This window comes from Anomaloglossus baeobatrachus, chromosome 10 (assembly GCF_048569485.1).
Source record: "Anomaloglossus baeobatrachus isolate aAnoBae1 chromosome 10, aAnoBae1.hap1, whole genome shotgun sequence".
In the NCBI taxonomy this organism is placed as follows: Eukaryota; Metazoa; Chordata; class Amphibia; order Anura; family Aromobatidae; genus Anomaloglossus; species Anomaloglossus baeobatrachus.
In genome coordinates, this window is record NC_134362.1 from 74,882,160 (window position 1) to 74,902,063 (window position 19,904).

General features: G+C 51.4%; 1 protein-coding gene across 2 annotated transcripts in view; it reads left to right on the plus strand.

The window, feature by feature from the left end:
* Positions 1 to 19,904, plus strand: part of LOC142254241 (inner centromere protein A-like) — a 129,272-nt gene that overhangs the window by 12,243 nt on the left and 97,125 nt on the right. For both annotated transcript variants that reach the window (XM_075325243.1, XM_075325242.1), the window contains exon 2: positions 5,998 to 6,142. In XM_075325243.1, coding sequence (XP_075181358.1) covers positions 6,006 to 6,142 — 137 coding nt within the window. In that variant the 5' untranslated portion in view covers positions 5,998 to 6,005. The remainder of the gene's footprint in view (positions 1 to 5,997; positions 6,143 to 19,904) is intronic.

Sequence of the window (19,904 nt, forward strand, 5' to 3'; positions counted from 1 at the left end):
ACACACACCCCAGATCTCTCTCACACCCCAGATCTCTCTCACACCCCAGATCTCTCTCACACCCCAGATCTCTCTCACACCCCAGATCTCTCTCACACCCCAGATCTCTCTCACACCCCAGATCTCTCTCACACACCAGATCTCTCTCACACACCAGATCTCTCTCACACACCAGATCTCTCTCACACACCAGATCTCTCTCACACACCAGATCTCTCTCACACACCAGATCTCTCTCACACACCAGATCGCATACACACTCACCACATCCAGTGACACCGATCTCTTCTCGCCGGGAGAATTCTGAGACGCAGTGTGGTGCAGCGCGACGAACAGGACTTGCGGCCAGACACGTGACTTGCTCTCATTCCCTGCTGCCGTAAGTGCTGGATGTGATGTGATGTGATGTGTGTGATCTGCTGTCTGTGTGTCTGCGATCGGCTGTGTCTGTGTGTCTGCGATCGGCTGTGTGTGTGTGTCTGCGATCGGCTGTGTGTGTGTGTCTGCGATCGGCTGTGTGTGTGTGTGTGTGTCTGCGATCGGCTGTGTGTGTCTGCGATCGGCTGTGTGTGTCTGCGATCGGCTTTGTGTGTCTGCGATCGGCTGTGTGTGTCTGCGATCGGCTGTGTGTGTCTGCGATCGGCTGTGTGTGTCTGCGATCGGCTGTGTGTGTCTGCGATCGGCTGTGTGTGTCTGCGATCGGCTGTGTGTGTCTGCGATCGGCTGTGTGTGTGTCTGCGATCGGCTGTGTGTGTGTGTGTGTCTGCGATCGGCTGTGTGTGTGTGTGTCTGCGATCGGCTGTGTGTGTGTGTGTCTGCGATCGGCTGTGTGTGTGTGTGTCTGCGATCGGCTGTGTGTGTGTGTGTCTGCGATCGGCTGTGTGTGTGTGTGTCTGCGATCGGCTGTGTGTGTGTGTGTCTGCGATCGGCTGTGTGTGTGTGTGTCTGAGATCGGCTGTGTGTGTGTGTGTCTGAGATCGGCTGTGTGTGTGTGTGTCTGCGATCGGCTGTGTGTGTGTGTGTCTGCGATCGGCTGTGTGTGTGTGTGTCTGCGATCGGCTGTGTGTGTCTGCGATCGGCTGTGTGTGTCTGCGATCGGCTGTGTGTGTGTGTGTCTGCGATCGGCTGTGTGTGTGTGTGTCTGCGATCGGCTGTGTGTGTGTGTGTCTGCGATCGGCTGTGTGTGTCAGCATGTCAGCTAGCAGCAGGGTAGGACGGCGTGCAGCACCGACCGGAGATCACAGGAGGACCTGGGAACCACACAGACGTCCTGGTCTGGTGAGTATGAGTCTCCTGGGAAGTGGGGGGGGGGTAATCTGCCTTTTTTGGGGGGTAAACTTACCCCCAACCGTGTTTCTCCAAGAATAACACCTCCTCCAAAAATAAGCCCTAGTGCTTTTTTGGGGGGCAAAAAAAATATAAGACAGTGTCTTATTTTTGGAAAGACACGGTAGTCCAAGGCGTCACAGATGCCTGATATGTACCTTGGTTACCAGCGTCCGCAGCTGCCAGAGGTTGTCTCCCTGCACACGTAACCATGGTACACATTGGGTTACTAAGCAAAGCAACTTGCTTGGATACCTGATATGTACGGTACCTTGGTTGCCAGCTTACCGCAGGTTGCCAGAAGTCAGCTCCCTGCACATTCAGATAGTTGGCTCCCGCTGTCAAACACAGCGATGTGTGCTTCACATCAGGAGAGCAACGACCAAAAAATGGTCCAGGACATTCAGCAACGGCGGCGACCTCACAGCAGGGGCTAGGTCGTTGCTAGATGTCACACGCAGCGACATCGCTACCAAGGTCGCTGTTGCGTCCCAAAAACCGTGACTCAGCAGCGATGTCGCCAGCTAAGTCGCTTAGTGAGATTTGGCCTTAAGTGACACATCGCTGGAATCAGGGTATATGTCTTTGCATTATACTGCTCTGTGGGGGAAAACCAAACCTGGTGACATATAACCTTTTATCTGCTGCTATCTGTATAATAAAACACATCCTTTTTATTGTATACACAAAATCCCTAAATGTCCATATGGAAATGTGTAAAAACACCCAACCCAAGGTCTGTGATGATGTTGCTGTAACTTGATGCATTTTGTTGCTGCAATAACAGCAACTCATCAGATGTGTTCAAAAACAGACTCAATTACCCTGAAAACAATATATTGGATTCCAATACACTTATTGATATCTCAAAAATAAGCATCCCCTTAATATGGTCAATCGGCTAGAATTCTCTGAAGTAGAATAACTTTACTTGTGTACTTCTACAGATGTTTCATAAGAGGTAAAATATTGCGGGTGAGCATTAAAGTGGTTCTCCATTACTAGGACAACCCCTTCTGATTCCACTAGTTTCCCCCAGATAAAATAAGACCCAGTACTTGCCTCCCATACTGGTGCCGGTCCACCTGGCTTTAGCTGTTTCCTCGCTCAAGCGCACTTTGCTGTGCCCTCAGCCGGGAAGATCAAAGTACTGTAATGCTCTGGGTAAGGTCAGACAGTCCATGCTTGCGCATCATACTTTTTTTTTTTTTTTTTGCTCTGCCCTCATATCAATGTGTGTAGGAGCACAATGGCGGCCTCTGTGAATGACGCAGGACACATCATGCGGGCTGGGCAGGAGGCACAAGATGGAGGAGGCGCCAGACCGAGAAAAGCACCACCTATCGGACCGGCACCGTTGCGCTGCTATTTGTCCACCCTTATTGGTTGGCAATTTGCCATTATTTATACACCGCTCTGGCAAACGTTTGAGACCACTTCCAAAATTGTCAGTTTTTCTGATTTTTCTCTATAGGTGTATTTTTGAGTAAAATGTAAATTGTTCTGATATTCTATAAACTACTGACAACGTCTCCGAATTTCCAAGCTATAAATTTTGTATTTATTTTCTGAAAATGAGAAATGGTCAAATCAACAATGCACAATGCTTCACACCTAAAATAATGCAAATAAAACAAGGTTATAATCATTTAGAAACAATACTAATGTTTTATCTCAGGAAGAGGTCAGAAGTCAATATTTTGTGGAATAAGCATGATTTTTAATCCCAGCTTTCATGCGTCTTGGCATGCTTTCCACCAATCTTTCACACTGTTTTTGGGTGACCTTATGCCACTCTTGGTGCAAAAATGTAAGCAGTTCTTCTTTGTTTTGGCTTGTGACTATCCATCTTCCTCTTGATTGCATTCCAGAGGTTTTCAATGAGGTTCAGGTCTGGAGATTGGGCTGGCCATTCAGGGTTTTGATGTGGGGGTCCTTCATCCACACATTGATTGACCTAGTTGTGTGGCATGGCGCTTTGTCCTAGTGGAAAAACCAGTCCTCCGAGTTGGGGCACATTGCCTGAGCAGAAGGAAGAAACTGTTTTTCCACGATAACCTTGTATACGGCTTGATTCATCCTTCACAAAGTTTAATCTGCCCAATTCCAGCCTTGCTGAAGCATCACTAATCCTCCACCAATTTTCACAGTGGGTGCTAAACACTGGCTTTTACGCCTCTCCAGTTCTCCATCTAACCAGTAGATGACCAGGTGTTGTGCAAAGCTGAAAATTCAACAAACATCTTTGCGAAGGACGTATGAATCAAGCCGTATACAAGGTTATCCTGGAAAAACAGTTGCTTCTGCTCAGGCAATGTTCCCAAACTCTGAGGACTTTTTTTGTTTTTGTTTTTTTTTTTTTTTCCAGCAGGACAATGCGCCATGCCACACAACTAGGTCAATTAATGTGTGGATTAAGGACCACCACATCAAAACCCTGAATGGCCAGCCCAATCTTCAGACCTGAACCTCATTAAAAACCTCTGGAATGCAATCAAGAGGAAGATGGATAGTCCGAAGTCAAAACAAAGAAGAACTGCTTACATTTTTGCACCAGGAGTGACATAAGGTCACCCAAAAGCAATATGAAAGACTGGTAGAAAGCAGCCAAGACGCATAAAAGCTGTGATTAAAAATCATGGTTATTCCACAAAGTATTGATTTCTGAACTCTCCCTGAGGTAAAACATTATTAGTATTGTTGTTTCTAAATGATTCTGAACTTGTTTTCTTTGCTTTCAGACACCTCAAATAATGCAATGTATCTTTTTTTTTTTGACCATTTCTCACTTTCAGAAAATAAATACAAACTTTTTTTGCTTGGAAATTTGGAGACGTTGTCAGTAGTTTATAGGATACAAAAAAAAAATCACATTTTATTCAAATATACCTATAAAGAGAAAAATCAAAACTAAAAATTTAAAAGTAATCTCAGTTTTTCCCAGAGCTGTATAAGGAGGTTAGCATTTTTTTGACATCTTGTCCATTCGATCTCTGGTGTCACCAGAGAAGCCTTTTTAAAGGAGTTTTCCAATCCCTAATCAAACCTGTTCACCTACCCGTGTGAAAGTGACCCCTGGCATCCCCCACAATCACTAGTGTAGCCTTTTAAGAATGAAGCAGTAAAGACCACCGCTCCATTCACTCTGGCACTGCTGTAAATCGTGTGGTACATTGCTATATCCAATAGACACATAATGGAGCGGTGCTCGCACACGGACACTTGTCTGAGCACACAGGTGATTCGGGCACCCCGTTCCTGGCATGGTTGGTCAGACACTTATCCTTAGCTAATGGGTTTTATCATAATCAAAACTTATTTAAACTGTAAATAATTCAGTTAATGACCTCTGGGTGTTATTTCCGGTTTGTGCTGGCCACGTTGATATGTTAGTGACGTGTATGGCTTTATCGGAGTGAATACCTTCTTCTATAACCTACTATCACTTTACAAATGTTATCTTGAAATTGGCCCACAGTTATTTAGGTATCTCTTGTCCCTGTGTCTGTTTTGCTATACTTGTCACCTTTTGAACAGAAAAGAACAGCATACTTGGGCTGACTTTGGCATTTCCTTTTTTTTTCCCTTTTAATTAATAACCTGTTTTAGGCAGCCATAGTGCTACAGTAAGAGCCCCATCGTCTTCATTGTTTACCAGGCATGTCTGTACTTTTTGGTAGAGGTTGCTTGATATTGGGGTCTGTTCTATACCGCTTTGTCCCAGTCAAGTTAGAGGTGGTCCGGTACCTAAAATGCGTAGCATTTCTCTGTAAATGAGGGGTTTTTTTTTCCTTCCTGTTTCACTTTACAGGAGTCTCAAACGTGACATCACAGGAGGCTGAGGCTGCACTCACACTCCACAGCGTCTCGCTTCTCCTGGAACAGGACATCCTCGGGGTGGCGCTGCAATAATTTACTACTTTCTTGCATCACTGCCCTCTGAAGATGTCCTGGATCCATGGTGATAGAAGCTGTGTGATAGGGGAGTCCAGCGCCGGCTCTCAGCTTCTGTCTCCGCATCTTCTAACTATGAAACAAGAAGTCATCAAGGTGCAGTGCTAGACTCAAACCGCTCCACAGTTTCAGTCCTCAGACAAATTGTCATTGGAGACAGCGTTGGTGTCGCACACTACTTCTGTCTTGTTTCACAAACAGAACATAAGGTGAGGGAGAAATGCAGAGTGCCAGTGCTGCGCTCACCTCTCCAATACCTTCTATCACCATGGATCCCGGACATCTTCAGGGGGCAGCGATGCAAAAAAAAAAAACCCAGTAAGTGGTTGTAGCACCACCCCCCTGATGACATAAAGTTTCATGTGGGGCAACAGGCAAAGCTGGGAAGTGGGTGCAGCTCCAGCCTTCTGTGACAGCCTCTTAGACTCCTCTCAAATGAAATGTCAAGAAGTGGAACTTCAGAAGGTGATGTAAAACAAACATTTTAGGTACTGCAGCAACCCTTTATCGTGCCACAATTACTAACAATATGGGTCTGTGCCTAATTAGGGAACTTGTTCATGGCCTCTTCAAACATCTGACAGGTTCAGTGGAGGAGCAGGACCCACCCCCCACGACTAATCTTGACAACCTATAAGAACGATAGCTTTTCCCATTATTGGAGGCTTAGCATTGGCCAGGAGGAATGTTTAATACAGTTATTTGTTCTCTGTACAGGTGCCACCATGAGCGATCCGGAGAGCCTGTCGCAGCTTCTGCAGGTTTGTGTCCGCAAGACAGAAGATTTTGTTCACCGTATAGATAGTAAGCACATGGTATGGCTCTCGGAAATAGAAGAGGCGGCTAAAAAGATGTTCAGCAGGTGAGTGCAATGGTGTGGGGCACAAGTAACTGGTTAAAGAAACTCAAAGCAAATACTACACTTAAGGTGCCCATATTCCTAGTAGCACACCACACAGTTTCCTTGTCAATTTTTCCAGTTTTTAGATGCACAGTTTGACTATATAATTTATCACCACCTCGTGCAGACTCTTAATGTTTTTTTTTTGTTTTCTTCGGCGCTCCATTGGGAGACCCAGACGATTGGGTGTATAGCTACTGCCTCCGGAGGCCACACAAAGTATTACACTAAAAAGTGTAAGGCCCCTCCCCTTCTGCATATACACCCCCCGTGGATCACGGGCTGCTTCAGTTTTCATGCTTTGTGCGAAGGAGGTCAGACATCCACGCATAGCTCCACTGTTTTAGTCAGCAGCAGCTGCTGACTATGTCGGATGGAAGAAAAGAGAGCCCATACTAGGGCCCCCAGCATGCTCCCTTCTCACCCCACTTTTGTCGGGTGTTTGTTAAGGTTGAGGTACCCATTGCGGGTACGGAGGCTGGAGCCCACATGCTGTTTTCCTTCCCCATCCCCCCTCGGGGCTCTGGGTGAAGTGGGATCTTACCGGTCTCCAGGCACTGAGACCGGGCTCCATCCACAGACCCGGAGATCCTGCTGGATATGGAGCTGGGTATCGTCAGGGACAGGGCCCTGCTACATTAAGGTACTCTGTGTCCCCGTACACATCGCGCACACACACACCAGCATTGCTGGGAGTGCTAGTGCGCCGGGGACAACAGCGCGGAGCGCTTGTGCTATTATTCACTGCAGCTTAGCTGAGTGAATTTATGTGTTAGAAACTGCCGCGCCGGCCGCTGCGGGGTGTTTTACACTGTGGCGCGGCTGGGACTTGTGGTGCGCCGGGGACTTCCGCGCTGGCCGTGCACATAGGACGGCCGCGCTTATTACTCGAGTCCCCGGCTTTGCGGCCTAGTTTGCGCTTCGTTCCCGCCCCCAGCCCTGCCAGTCAGGGGAGGGGCGGGACGCTGTACAGAAAGTCAGCGCCGAGAGCTGGAGTCTGCTTTGCATTCTCCAGCCCCCTTCACTGGACAGAGTGGGACGCCAGTTTCCCGCTCTTGTCTGGGGCACGCCCACGGCCCGCCCCTCTTCACAAGACGCCGGCAGCCATTTCTGCACGCAGTCTGGGCTGGAGAAGGGAGACAAGCTCTGGGCAACCAGTTACAGGATCGGGCGACCACACACCCGCCTTTGGGCGGGCGGTAAGCAGCACCTGAAGTGCTGACCCCACTAATGCCATTTGTACTTTATGCCTAGATGGCTAGACTACAGCAGCAAAAAGCAAGGGTGCTAAGGCACAGGCTTTCTAGGCTGCTTGTATTGCATGTGCTGAAGTGTTCATTTGTACTTCATGCTGGTATGCTATACACTGCACTGTACGGTCGCTATTCTTGGCTTTATACTCCTAGATGGCTGGACAACAGCAGCAAAAAAGCAAGGGTGCTAAGGCACAGGCTTTCTATGCTGCTTGTATTGCATGTGCTGAAGTGTTCATTTGTACTTTCTGCTTGTATGCTATACATTGCACTGTACGGTCGCTATTCTTGGCTATATGCTTCTAGATGGCTAGACAACAGCAGCAAAAAAGAAAGGGTGCCAAGGCACAGGCTTTCTATGCTGCTTGTACTGCACGTGATACTGTTCCACACGGCAGGCTCCACTGTCCCCATTGTGTGCAATGCTCCCCCGTAGCATTTGGTCAGCCGGGGTCTCTGCTAGAGGTGGCTAAAGGAACCACCTGTGAACCCTGTCCAGGGACAGGGACGGAGTTGCAGTTTCGGCTGATAGGTCTGTGACTGTGACTAACATCTTAGAGACTTTGCAGTCCAGACGGACCATGGGCAATGTTGATACGCCCTCATTTGGAAGTGCTCCGGGGGGTCCCATGCATCCCAGGGCGCAGGCTCTGACACGGACGACAGTCCCAGACAGCCTAAGCGAGCTCGCTGGGAGCGGCACTCGGCTTCATCACTGGTTAGGGTCCCAGCGGGACTCTCTGTATGATGAGGCAGACGTAGCTGATCAAGACTCTGCTCCTGAGACCGCTCTCAATCCGGATACTCCGGATGGTGACGCCATAGTCAATGATCTTCTAGCGTCCATCAAGGGAATGTTGGATATTTCTCCCTCAGCTCCTCCGGTGGAGGAGTCAGCCTCACAGCAGGAGAAATCCCTTTTCAGTATCTCAAACGTATATTGAGTACTTTTCTGGCCACTCTGACTTCAGAGAAGCAATCCGGAAACACCACACTTATCCAGATAAGCGTTCTCCAATCGTATTAAGGATACACGTTATCCTTTTTTCTCCCTGACGTGGTCAAGCGCTGGACCCAGTGTCCAAAGGTGGATTCCCCTATCTCCAGGCTTGCGGCTAGATCCATAGTTGCAGTGGAAGATGGGACTTCACTTAAAGATGCCATTGACAGACAGATGGTCCTCTGGTTGAATTCTGTCTATGAAGCTATCGGCGTGTCGGTTGCTCCGGCATTCGCAGCCGTATGGGCATTCCAAGCTTTTTCAGCTGGTCTTGCGCACGTGGACACTGTCACATGTACATCTGTGCCGCAGATGGCGTCCTTAACCTCGCAATGTCTGCATTGCGACTTGCGCTATTAATGCTGTCCTGCACTCTACGAGCCGTACGTCAGTGGCGTCCGCCAACTCCGTGGTTTTACGCAGAGCCTTGTGGTTGAGGGAATGGAAAGCAGATTCTGCTTCCAAAAAAGTGCTTAACCAGTTTGCCGTTATCTGGTGACAGACTGTTTGGTGAGCGATTGGATCAAATCATTAAACAGTCCAAGGGTAAGGACTCTTCCTTACACCAGCCCAGATCAAACAACAAGAGGAAGGGACAGTCGAGGTTTCGGTCCTTCCCAGGCTCGGGCAGGTCCCAATTGTCCTCGTCCAAAAGGACTCAAAAAGCTCAGAGAGGCGCAGATTCCTGGCAGGCTCAATCACGCCCAAGGAAGGAAGCCGGAGGAACCGCTACCAAGGCGGTTTCCTCATGACGTTCAACTCTCTCTCTCCGCATCCGCGGTCGGTGGCAGACTCTCCCGCTTTGGCGACATTTAGCTGCCACAGGTCAAAGACCGGTGGGTGAGAGACATTTTGTCTCACGTGTACAGGATAGAGTTCTGTTCTCGTCCTCCGACTAGATTTTCAGAACTTCCTCACCTCCCGACCGAGCCGATGCTCTTCTGCAGGCAGAAGGAGTGGTAATCCCTGTTCCTCCTCAGGAACAAGATACGGTTTTTACTCCAATTTGGTTGTGGTACCAAAAAACGACGGCTCTTCCGTTCCGTTTTGGACCTAAACCTGCTCAACAAGCACGTGAAAACCAGGCGGTTCCGGATGGAATCCCTCCGCTCCGTCATTGCCTCCATATCTCAAGGAGATTTCCTAGCGTCAATAGACATCAGGATGCTTATCTCCACGTGCCGATTGCTCCAGAGCACCGGTGTTGGCTACGATTCGTTATTGAAGACGAGCATCTTCAGTTCGTAGCCCTGCCCTTCGGTCTGGCGACAGCCCCACGGCTTTTCACCAAGTTCATGGCAGCAGTGGGAGTAGTCCTGCACTCTCAGGGTCACTCTGTGGTCCCTTACTTGGACGATCTACTTGTTAAGGCACCCTCTCAAGAGGCATGCCAACACAGCCTGAACGTGGCGCTGGAGACTCTCCAGAGTTTCGGGTGGATCAGAAACTTTTCAAAGTTAAATCTGACACCGACCCAATCGCTGACATATCTTGGCATGGAGCTTCACACTCTCTCAGCGATAGTGCAGCTCCCGCTGGACATACAGCGTTCACTACAGACGGGGGTGCAGTCTCTCCTTCAAGGCCAGTCACACCCCTTAAGACGCCTCATGCAGAGGCAGTCCTTTTCGCGCAGTTTCATCTGCGTCCACTTCTATAGGACATTCTTCGCCAATGGGATGGGAAGTCAACGTCCCTAGACAGGAACGTACCCCCCTCTCTCAGACGGGCAAGGACTCTCTTCAGAGGAGTCCACCCTTCAGATCAATGTTCTGGAAATCTGGGCACGGTATCTTGCCCTGCAAGCCTTCCAGCAGAGGCTGGAAGGCAAACAGATCCGAATTCAGTCGGACGACTTCGCAGCGGTGGCATACATCAACCACCAAGGCGGAACACGCAGTCGGCAAGCCTCCCAGGAAGTCCGGCGGATTCTGATGTGGGTGGAAGACAGAGCATACACATATCCGCAGTTCACATCCCGGGCGTAGAAAACTGGGAAGCAGACTTCCTCAGTCGCCAGGGCATGGACGCAGGGGAATGGTCTCTGCACCCGGACGGGTCTCAAGAAATCTGTAGCCGCTGGGGGAGGCCGGACGTCGCCCTAATGGCGTCTCGGCACAACAACAAGGGCCCGATTTTCATGGCGCGGTCTCACGATCAAAGAGCTCTGGCGGCAGGCGCCTTAGTTCAGGATTGGTCGCAGTTCCAGCTACCCTATGTGTTTCCTCCTCTGACACTGTTGCCCAGAGGGCTACGCAAGATCAGCTCCGATTGCCGCCGCGCCATCCTCGTCGCCCCAGACTGGCCGAGGAGGTCGTGGTACCTGCATCTGTGGCATCTCACGGTCGGCCAACCGTGGGCACTACCAGACCGGCCAGACTTACTGTCCCAAGGGCCGTTTTTTCCATCTGAATTCTACAGCCCTGAACCTGACTGGTGGCCATTGAGTCCTGGATCCTGGCGTCTTCAGGATTATCTCAAGACGTCATTGTCACCATGAGACGGGCTAGGAAGCCGACGTCTGCCGAGATCCACCACAAGACGTGGAAGATATTCTTATCTTAGTGCTCTGCTCAGGGAGTGTCTCCCTGGACATTTGCATTGCCTACTTTTCCTTCCTTCCTGCAATCTGGTTTGGGAAAAGGTTTGTCGCTCGGCTCCCTTAACGGACGAGTCCCAGCGCTGTCTGTATTCTTTCAGAAGCGCATAGGGCGACTTCCTCAGGTACGCACGTTCCTGCAGGGGGTTTGTCACATTGTCCCTCCGTACAAGAGGCCGTTAGACCCATGGGATCTGCACAGGGTACTAATTGCTCTCCAGGAGCCGCCCTTTGAGCCTCTGAGGGATGTTTCACTTTCTCGACTTTCACAGAAAGTGGCCTTTTTGGTAGCGGTCACGTCTCTTCAGAGAGTGTCCGAGCTCGCAGCGCGGTCATCCAAAGCTCCCTTCTTGGTGTTTCACCAAGACAAGGTAGTGCTGCGCCTGATTCCGGGGTTTCTCCCTAAGGTAGTATCCCCCTTTTCATCTCAGTCAGGATATCTCCTTACCTTCCTTTTGTCCTCATCCAGTTCATCGATATGAATTGGATTTGTATTTGTTGGATCTGATGAGAGCGCTCAGAATCTACATTTCCCGCACGACGCCCCTGCGTCGCTCGGATGCACCCTTGGTACTTGTCGCTGGTCAGCGCAAAGGGTCGCAGGCTTCCAAATCCACCCTGGCTCGATGTATCAAGGAACCAATTCTTGAAGCCTACCGTTCTGCTGGGCTTCCGGTTCCATCAGGGCTGAAGGCCCATCCTACCAGAGCCGTGGGTGCGTCCTGGACATTACGGCACCAGGCTACGGCTCAGCAGGTGTGCCAGACGGCTACCTGGGCGAGTCTGCACACCTTCACCAAGCGTTATCAGGTGCATGCCTACGCTTAGGCGGATGCCAGCCTAAGTAGAAGAGTCCTGCAGGCGGCGGTTGCCTCCATGTAGGGAAGGGCTGTTTTTACAGTCCAAACTTGAGGTATTAATTTACCCACCCAGGGACTGCTTTTGGACGTCCCAATCGTCTGGGTCTCCCAATGGAGCGCCGAAGAAGAAGGGAATTTTGTTACTTACCGTAAATTCCTTTTCTTCTAGCTCCAATTGGGAGACCCAGCACCCGCCCCTGTTCCTTCGGGATTTTTTGGTTGTTCGGGTACACATGTTGTTCATGTTGAATGGTTTCGGTTCTCCGATGTTCCTTCGGATTGAATTGTTTAACCAGTTATTGGCTTTCCTCCTTCTTGCTTTTGCACTAAAACTGAAGCAGCCCGTGATCCACGGGGGGTGTATATGCAGAAGGGGAGGGGCCTTACACTTTTTAGTGTAATACTTTGTGTGGCCTCCGGAGGCAGTAGCTATACACCCAATCGTCTGGGTCTCCCAATTGGAGCTAGAAGAAAAGGAATTTACGGTAAGTAACAAAATTCCCTTCTTTTTTCTGGCCTATTGATCCTCAGCAGGTTTATAGATCGACTACACTGCAACAATTAATGACTAGGGATGATCGAATACCTCAAATATTCGTCAACGCCCATATTCATCGAATAGGTTGCCGCTTTTCGACTACAGTGGAACCTTGGTTAACGAGAACAATCCGTTCTGGGAGTGCGCTTGTAAACTAAGTTACTCGTTCAGCAAAGCAAGATTTCCCATAGGAAATCATTGCAATGCAGACAATTCATTCCACAACTTGTTAAATGTCCCCCTATTGTGTCATTCCACACATGCACAAACACACAAGCACGCACATATTATATGCTCACCTTATCTTCCGTTCCATCGCCGGTCTCCTGGGACTTGCTGTTTGCTAGTACGGGCTGTGTATCTGGTAACCATAACGACGAGGGAGGAACTTCCGCTGCCAGAGCGCTGACGTCAAAGGCAGGAGCCGCTTGCCTCTGATTGGCCGGCACGCTGCCTTTGAGTAGCGGTGACAGAGGAAGTTCCTGCTTTGTCGCTATGGTTGCCGATGCACAGCCTTCCGCACTTCCGTGCTCATCTTCCGTTCCATCGCCGGCCTCCTGGATCTTGTAGTTAGCCGCGAGGATTCCTACCTCGTCGCGATATAAAGCGGAACTACAAGAACCATGAGGCCGGCGGTGGAACGAAAGTAATGTGAGCAGAATACTGTATGTGCGTGCTTGTGTGTGTTTGTGTGGACTGCAAGAGCGGGTTAGAGCGCGGTGGATGTACGGAACCGGAAGTGTGTGCGGTGAGTTGCTCGTACAGCAAAGCTTTCTCGTGAATAGTTACAAATTTACAGAAAGCATTGCTTGTTAACCCCTTCAGCCCCCAGGCACTTTCCGTTTTTGTTTTTTGCTCCCCTTCTTCCGAGAGGCGTAACTTTTTTTTTTATTTTTCCATCAATCTTGCCTTATGAGGGCTTGTTTTTTGCGGGACGAGTTGTACTTTTAAATGAAACCATAAGTTTTACCATATAGTGTACTGGAAAACGGCAAAAAAATTCAAAGTGCGGACAAATTGCAAAAAAAGTGTGATCTTACAATAGTTTTTGGGATATTTTATTCACTGTGTTCACTATATGGTAAAACTGATATATCTATGTGATGCCTCAGGTCAGTGCGAGTTTGTAGACACCAAACATGTATAGGTTTACTTGTATCTAAGGGGTTAAAAAAAATACACAAGCTTGTCCAAAAAAACGTGGCACACGTTTTGCGCCATTTTCCAAAACCCGTAGCGTTCTCATTTTTCAGGATCTGAGGCTCAGTGATGGCTTACTTTTTGCGTCTCGACCTGACATTTTTAACGGTGCCATTTTTGCACAGATGCTACGTTTTGATCGCCTGTTATTGTATTTTGCGCAAAATTTGCGGTGACCAAAAACGTAATTTCTTTGTCGCTCCATTGGGAGACCCAGACAATTGGGTGTATAGCTTCTGCCTCCGGAGGCCACACAAAGTATTACACTTTAAAAAGTGTAACCCCTCCCCTCTGCCTATACACCCTCCCGTGGACCACGGGCTCCTCAGTTTTATGCTTTGTGTGGAAGGAGGCACACATCCACTCATGCATTCTCATACTTAGTTATGTCGGTTGGAAGAAAAGAGGGCCCCCACGGGGCCCCCGGCATGTTCCCTTCTCACCCCACTACGTCGGCGGTGTTGTTAAGGTTGAAGTACCCATTGCGGGTACAGAGGCTGGAGCCACATGCCGTCTCCTTCACCATCCCTTATGCGGCTCTGGGAGAAGTGGGATCCTAAGCGGTCATCCATTTGCTGGGACCGTGCTCCATCCTCAGCCCCTGTGGGAACCTGCCGGACCGGAGCCTCTTCAACCTCAGGGACCGGGCCCTGCAACTCAAAGGTACTCTGTGTCCCCATAGGGGACTGTGCAGGGAGCGCACCTTCTTCCCGGAAGCCGCGGCAGCTGCTGAATTGAGGAGGCCGGTGGACTTCCGCGCCGACCATGCCTGCTTGTCGGGCGCGGTCTCAAATTTAGTCCCCGGCTTCATCGCGGCCTAGTCGCAAAAATCCCGCCCCCGGGCCTGCCTGTCAGGGGTAAGGGCGGGATTACGGACATGACGTCGGATGTGAGGGCTGGAGCATCCTGCATATCTTCCTCCCCCCTCACTGATCACTGTGGGGACCCCAGATTCCCGCACTTTGCTGGCGCCGCCCACGGCTCCACTCCTCCCCTGAGAGCTCCAGCAGCCATTTTCTGGCATTCTGCCGGTGGAGGCTTCTCAGTGAACAGCTCTGCAGCTCCGGGGGATCCAAGGCAGGGAATCTGGAGGACACACTCCGCTCGTTAGCGGTCGGTAAGCCACACCGGTCACCCGGTGCTGGTCCCCCTAGGGTGCCAGAATAGATACATACATACATACATACATACATACATACATACATACATACATGCATGCATGCATGCATGCATGCATGCATGCATGCATGCATGCATGCATGCATGCATGCATACATACATACATACATACATACATACATACATACATACATACATACATACATACATACATACATACATACATACATACATACATACATACATGTATGTATGTATACGTACACGTACGTACGTTCTGTATACCCATTTCCCATATACCCTCAGTGGTCACTCTCCTAGGAGACAACAGCATGTCGTCCACAAAGAGCAAAGCTGTTAAGGCACAGGTTTTTTTCGCGGCCTGTACCTCTTGTGGGGCTATGTTACCTGCGGGTTCCACCTACCCTCACTGTGAGCAATGCTCGACTCCTGCCTCGCTTGCTCAGCCGGAGCCTCGGACACTGGTGGGCCCCTCGGCTCATGTAGACCCCCCTGCTCCCCCTGACCAGGCTGCAGGGACAGAGTTCGCCTCTTTTGCTGAGAAACTCTGAGTCTCTTTCTCAATCCATTGCACTGTCTATGGACAAATGGTCTTCTAAGCTGCTTGAGGCTTTGCAGTCCAGACCGGACCTTTCACAGGCCCCGGCCCCTTTTAGCTCGTCGCCTCCAGGCCCCTCTCGGTCCGCGCCGCAGCGCGCTCCCAGGTTGGCCCCTCGGTCTCAGGCGGAGGACTCCTGCCCGGACCGCAGTCCTAGACCGGCTAAACGGGCTCGCTGGGACTCTTCCCCCGACTTCCTCTCGCTGCTCGGGATCCCAGCTTGAGGACTCTCTGGAGGACGAGGCGGACGTCGCAGCTCAGGGCTCTGACCCTGACGTCGCCCCTTAACCTTGATACACCTGAGGGGGACGCCTTCTTATCTCGTCCATCAACCAGGTGTTGGATCTCTCTCTCTCCCGCCTCCTCCTGTAGAGGAGTCGGCGTCTCAGCAGGAGAAACGCCAGTTTTGGTTCCCCAAACGTACGCGCAATACGTTTTTTGATCACTCTAACTTCAGAGATGCTGTCCAGAAGCCCAGAGCGGTCCCGGACAAGCGCTTTGCTAAACGCCTCACTGACACGCGTTATCCCTTCCCATCTGAAGTCGTTAAGGGTTGGGCTCACTGTCCCAAGGTGGATCCTCCAGTCTCCAGATTGGCGGCTAGGTCCGTGGTGTCTGTTGCAGATGGCTCATCCCTGAAGGATGCCACTGACAGACAGAGCTCCTGGTGAAGTCCATCTATGAGGCCACGGGCGCGTCTTTTGCCCCGGCCTTTGCAGCCGTGTGGGCACTCCAAGCAATCTCGGCTTGTCTGACTGAGATTAATGCTGTCACACGTAATTCTGCTCCGCAAGTTGCGTCGTTGACCTCTCAGGCGTCAGCCTTTTCGTCCTACGCCATGAACGCCGTCCTGGACTCCACTAGCCGTACGGCGGTAGCATCTGCTAACTCCGTGGCAGTCCGCAGGGCCATGTGGCTGCGCGAATGGAAGGCAGACTCGGCTTCCAAGAGGTTCTTAACCGGTTTGCCGTTTTCTGGCGACCGTTTGTTTGGCGAACGATTGGATGAGATTATTAAGGAATCCAAAGGAAAGGATTCCTCCTTACCCCAGTCCAAACCTAAGAGACCTCAGCAGAGAAAAATCCAATCGAGGTTTCGGTCCTTTCGTCCCTCCGCCAAGTCCCAATCCTCTTCGTCCAACAGGCCGGAGAAAGGCCAGAGGAACTCCTATGCGTGGCGATCCAAGTCACGCCCGCAAAAGGCCGCAGGAGGCACTGCCTCCAAGACGGCTTACTCATGACTCTCGGCCTTCCCTAGCCGCATCCTCGGTCGGTGGCAGGCTCTCCCGCTTTGGCGACGCCTGGTGGCCACATGTTCAAGACCGATGGGTGAGAGACATTCTTTCTCATGGTTACAGGATAGAGTTCAGCTCTTGTCCTGCGGCTCGTTTCTTCAGAACCTCTCCGCCCCCTGCTCAGGCCGACGCACGTTTTCAGGCAGTGGCCGCTCTAAAGATGGAAGGAGTTGTGATCCCCGTTCCCCTTCAGGAACGTGGTCGCGGATTTTACTCCAACTTGTTCGTGGTGCCAAAAAAGGACGGGTCATTCCGTCCCGTTCTGGACCTCAAGCTACTCAACAGACATGTGAGAACCAGACGGTTTCGGATGGAATCTCTCCGCTCGGTCATCGCCTCGATGTCACAAGGAGACTTCCTAGCATCGATCGACATCAAGGATGCTTATCTCCATGTACCGATCGCACCCGAACATCAATGTTTCCTGCGTTTCGCCATCGGGGACGAACACCTTCAGTTCGTGGCATTGCCTTTCGGCTTGGCGACAGCCCCACGGGTTTTCACCAAAGTCATGGCATCCGTTGTGGCGGTCCTGCATTCTCAGGGCCACTCGGTGATCCCCTACTTGGACGATCTCCTAGTCAGGGCCCCATCTCGGGTGGCATGTCAACAAAGTCTATCCGTCGCTCTGGCGACTCTCCAGCGGTTCGGGTGGATCATCAACTTCCCGAAATCCAAGTTGACACCGACCCAATCACTGACGTACCTTGGGATGGAGTTTCATACCCAGCAAGCGTTAGTCAAGCTTCCGAGCGACAAACAGCTTTCTCTGCAGGCAGGGGTGCAATCCCTTCTTCGGAGTCAGTCACACCCCTTAAGGCGCCTCATGCACTTCCTGGGGAAGATGGTGGCAGCTATAGAGGCAGTCCCGTTCGCGCAATTCCATCTTCGGCCACTCCAATGGGACATTCTCCGCAAATGGGACAAGAGTGCGGCTTCCCGTCTCTTTCCCTTGCAACCAAGACGTCACTTCAGTGGTGGCTCCTTCCCAATTCTCTGTCGCAGGGAAAATCCTTCCTACCCCCAACCTGGGCGGTGGTCACCACGGACGCGAGCCTGTCAGGTTGGGGAGCGGTTTTTCTCCACCACAGGGCTCAGGGAACCTGGACTCCCGATAGTCATCCCTTCAGATCAATATACTGGAGATAAGGGCAGTGTATCTAGCCCTATTGGCTTTTCATCGGTGGCTGGAGGGCAGGCAGATCCGTATCCAGTCGGACAACGCCACTACGGTCGCCTACATCAACCACCAAGGCGGCACTCGCAGTCGTCTAGCCTTCCAGGAAGTCCGACGGATTCTGCAGTGGGTGGAAGCCACAGCCTCCACCATCTCCGCAGTTCATATCCCGGGCGTAGAAAACTGGGAAGCAGATTTTCTCAGTCGTCAGGGCATGGACGCGGGGGAATGGTCTCTGCACCCAGACGTGTTTCGAGAGATCTGTCGCCGCTGGGGAACGCTGGACGTCGATCTCATGGCGTCACGGCACAACAACAAGGTCCCGGCATTCATGACACGGTCTCAGGATCACAGAGCTCTGGCGGTGGACGCGTTAGTCCAGGATTGGTCGCAGTTTCGACTGCCTTATGTGTTTCCTCCTCTGGCGATGCTGCCCAGAGTGCTATACAAGATCAGGTCCGACTGCCGTCGCGCCATTCTCGTCGCTCCAGACTGGTCGAGGCGGTCGTGGTATCCGGATCTGTGGCATCTCACAGTGGGTCAACCGTGGGCGCTTCCAGACCGCCCAGACTTGCTGTCACAAGGCCCGTTTTTCCATCTGAATTCTGTGGCCCTCAACCTGACTGTGTGGCCATTGAGTCCTGGCTCCTAGCGTCTTCAGGGTTATCTCAGGATGTCATTGCCACCATGAGACAGGCCAGGAAGCCTACGTCCGCCAAGATCTATTACAGGTCTTGGCAAATCTTTCTTTCTTCGGCGCTCCATTGGGAGACCCAGACGATTGGGTGTATAGCACTGCCTCCGGAGGCCACACAAAGCATTACACTAAAAAGTGTAAGGCCCCTCCCCTTCTGGCTATACACCCCCAGTGGGATCACTGGCTCACCAGTTTTCTGCTTTGTGCGAAGGAGGTCAGACATCCACGCATAGCTCCACTGTTTAGTCAGCAGCAGCTGCTGACTATGTCGGATGGAAGAAAAGAGGGCCCATACTAGGGCCCCCAGCATGCTCCCTTCTCACCCCACTTTATGTCGGCGGTGTTTGTTAAGGTTGAGGTACCCATTGCGGGTACGGAGGCTGGAGCCCACATGCTGTTTTCCTTCCCCATCCCCCTGAGGGGCTCTGAGGAAGTGGGATCTTACAGGTCTCCAGGCACTGAGACCGGGCTCCATCCACAGACCCAGAGAACCTGCTGGATATGGAGCTGAGTATCGTCAGGGACAGGCCCTGCTACATTAAGGTACTCTGTGTCCCCGGGCAAGCGCGCACACACACACCAGCATTGCTGGGAGTGTTAGTGCGCCGGGGGCAACAGCACGGAGCGCTCGTGCTATTATTCACTACAGCTTTGCTGAGTGACTTTATGTATTGGGAACTGCCGCGCCGGCCGCTGCTGGGTGTTTTTTACATTGTGGCGCGGCTGGGACTTGTGGTGCGCCGGGGACTTCCGCGCTGGCCGTGCACATGGACGGCCGCGCTTATTACTCGAGTCCCCGGCTTTGCGGCCTAGTTTTCGTTTCGTTCCCGCCTCCAGCCCTGCCAGTCAGGGGTGAGGCGGGACGCTGTACAGACAGTCAGCGCCGAGGGCTGGAGTCTGCTTTGCATTCTCCAGCCCCCTTCACTGGACACAGTGGGACGCCAGTTTCCCGCTCTTGGCTGGGGCACGCCCACGGCCCGCCCCTCGTCACACGAGCTGGAGAAGGACGCCGGCAGCCATTCCTGCACGCAGTCCGAGCTGGGGAACGGAGACATGCTCTGGGCAACCAACACAGGGCTCTGGCGACCACACACCCGCGTTATAGGCGGGCGGTAAGCATCACCTGAAGTGCTGACCCCACTAAATACCGAAGTGTCCATTTGTATTTTATGCTTGTATGCTATACACTGCACTGTACGGTCGCTATCTTTGGCTATATGCCCTCCTAGATGGCGAGACAACAGCAGCAAAAAAGCAAGGGTGCTAAGGCACAGGTTTTCTATGCTGCTTGTATTGCATGTGCTGAAGTGTTCATTTGTACTTATGCTTGTATGCTATACATTGCACTGTACGGTCGCTACTCTTGG